Here is a 2,500-nt window from a genome sequence, read left to right on the forward strand (position 1 = left end):
AGCTGCGCCTGCCTCCTTACTCCAGCCAGACGGTGATGGCAGAGAGACTACGCTACGCCATCAACAACTGTCGCTCCATCGACATGGACAACTACATGCTGTCACGTAACGTAGACAACGCCGAGGGCTCGGACACAGACTACTGACCAACCGCAGTCTACCCCCGGAGGCACCGTCAAAACAACACACTTTCACAGACCCTCACCACACACACACACCGAGACCCAGGAAAGACCGGGCCTGGATGGAATAAAGACTGTCCTCTCACAGACCCTCACCACACACACACACACCGAGACCCAGGAAAGACCGGGCCTGGATGGAATAAAGACTGTCCTCTCACAGACCCTCACCACACACACACACACACACACACCGAGACCCAGGAAAGACCGGGCCTGGATGGAATAAAGACTGTCCTCTCACAGAGCAGAAACCCAGAAGGAAAAGTGCATCTTCTTGGTCCCGTCGTCAACGTACAGTAAGAACTCACAGAGTAGCAACAACAGAGAGCGTTAATGTAGCTGTACGGAAGGCCGGGTCACTTTTGAACACGTCATTATATTCCATGTTAACTCTACTACTCTCGACGCATAAGACATAATGGATGGATTTGATTCAATGTTTTTATTTTTCAACCTTGTGGTTTTATTAGTACGTTTTTTTTTAAGCAATTAAAAAAAAAAAACAGAAGCAGTTCATTTGAGTTATTATTAATATTATTTTGGTTCTTTTTTTCATCGCTTCATTTCTTTCAGTTTTTTTTTATTTTTAATGTTTATTTAGTCTTTGGGAAAATGTGTATAAGAGTATTCATTCACCCAAAGTGAAGAAGAAAAGTAATATGTTGTACATTGTGTATAATGTTTCATTTGGAAAATGTTTTACATAAATATCCATATTTATTTTTGTTTTAATTTTTAAATTGCCGACGCCGCGGTTTCCTAAAGCAAGAAGAAGAAGAAACTCAATAAAATGCTTCAGAACGGACTTGTCAGTTTATTCTGTGATCAATAAGTGGGGTCTTGGAAGTGGTCGATTTTAGAAATTACAAACCATTAAACCAACATGAAATCAGAATATTACAATTATAATACAAAACATTATGGAGAACACTTTGTTTCGCAGGGAAAAACAAATATCATCACATTTCTTTTTATTAAGTATAAAAATGTCACAAAAGGCCACCTTTTTAGGGAGGTAAAGTAAATAAACCTTGAACATTGTCCAAAACATATTTACACAAAGGAAAAACTCCTTCCCATCGAGTCAGAAGGGACAAAGGAAAAACTCCTTCCCATCGAGTCAGAAGGGACAAAGGAAAAACTCCTTCCCATCGAGTCAGAAGGGACAAAGGAAAAACTCCTTCCCATCGAGTCAGAAGGGACAAAGGAAAAACTCCTTCCCATCGAGTCAGAAGGGACAAAGGAAAAACTCCTTCCCATCGAGTCAGAAGGGACAAAGGAAAAACTCCTTCCCATCGAGTCAGAAGGGACAAAGGAAAAACTCCTTCCCATCGAGTCAGAAGGGACAAAGGAAAAACTCCTTCCCATCGAGTCAGAAGGGACAAAGGAAAAACTCCTTCCCATCGAGTCAGAAGGGACAAAGGAAAAACTCCTTCCCATCGAGTCAGAAGGGACAAAGGAAAAACTCCTTCCCATCGAGTCAGAAGGGACAAAGGAAAAACTCCTTCCCATCGAGTCAGAAGGGACAAAGGAAAAACTCCTTCCCATCGAGTCAGAAGGGACAAAGGAAAAACTCCTTCCCATCGAGTCAGAAGGGACAAAGGAAAAACTCCTTCCCATCGAGTCAGAAGGGACAAAGGAAAAACTCCTTCCCATCGAGTCAGAAGGGACAAAGGAAAAACTCCTTCCCATCGAGTCAGAAGGGACAAAGGAAAAACTCCTTCCCATCGAGTCAGAAGGGACAAAGGAAAAACTCCTTCCCATCGAGTCAGAAGGGACAAAGGAAAAACTCCTTCCCATCGAGTCAGAAGGGACAAAGGAAAAACTCCTTCCCATCGAGTCAGAAGGGACAAAGGAAAAACTCCTTCCCATCGAGTCAGAAGGGACAAAGGAAAAACTCCTTCCCATCGAGTCAGAAGACATTGTTCAACAATGTGCATGTTGTTCACACATGAGCCAGTTTAGAATCAGATGTTGGTGTTTACATCACATGGTATCTAGTATCTGGTGTGAAGTCAGATTTTGTTGTTTACATCACATGGTATCTAGTATCTGGTGTGAAGTCAGATATTGTTGTTTACATCACATGGTATCTAGTATCTGGTGTGAAGTCACATAGTTGTTTACATCACATGGTATCTAGTATCTGGTGTCAGATATCTGGTGTCAGATATTGTTGTTTACATTGTTTGCATGTTGTTCACACATGAGCCAGTTTAGAATCAGATGTTGTTGTTTACATCACATGGTATCTAGTATCTGGTGTGAAGTCAGATTTTGTTGTTTACATCATCTAGTATCTGGTGTGAAGTCAG

General features: G+C 41.8%; 1 protein-coding gene across 1 annotated transcript in view; it reads left to right on the plus strand.

Annotated features, from left to right (window-relative positions):
* Positions 1–990, plus strand: part of LOC120038046 (probable E3 ubiquitin-protein ligase HERC1) — an 8,431-nt gene extending 7,441 nt beyond the window's left edge. The window contains exon 4 of the mRNA XM_038983985.1: positions 1–990. This exon is cut by the window's left edge and continues 40 nt beyond it. Coding sequence (XP_038839913.1) covers positions 1–146 — 146 coding nt within the window. The 3' untranslated portion in view covers positions 147–990.
* The last annotated feature ends 1,510 nt before the right edge of the window (positions 991–2,500 follow it).

This window comes from Salvelinus namaycush, unplaced genomic scaffold (genome assembly GCF_016432855.1).
Source record: "Salvelinus namaycush isolate Seneca unplaced genomic scaffold, SaNama_1.0 Scaffold2054, whole genome shotgun sequence".
NCBI classification, from domain to species: Eukaryota; Metazoa; Chordata; class Actinopteri; order Salmoniformes; family Salmonidae; genus Salvelinus; species Salvelinus namaycush.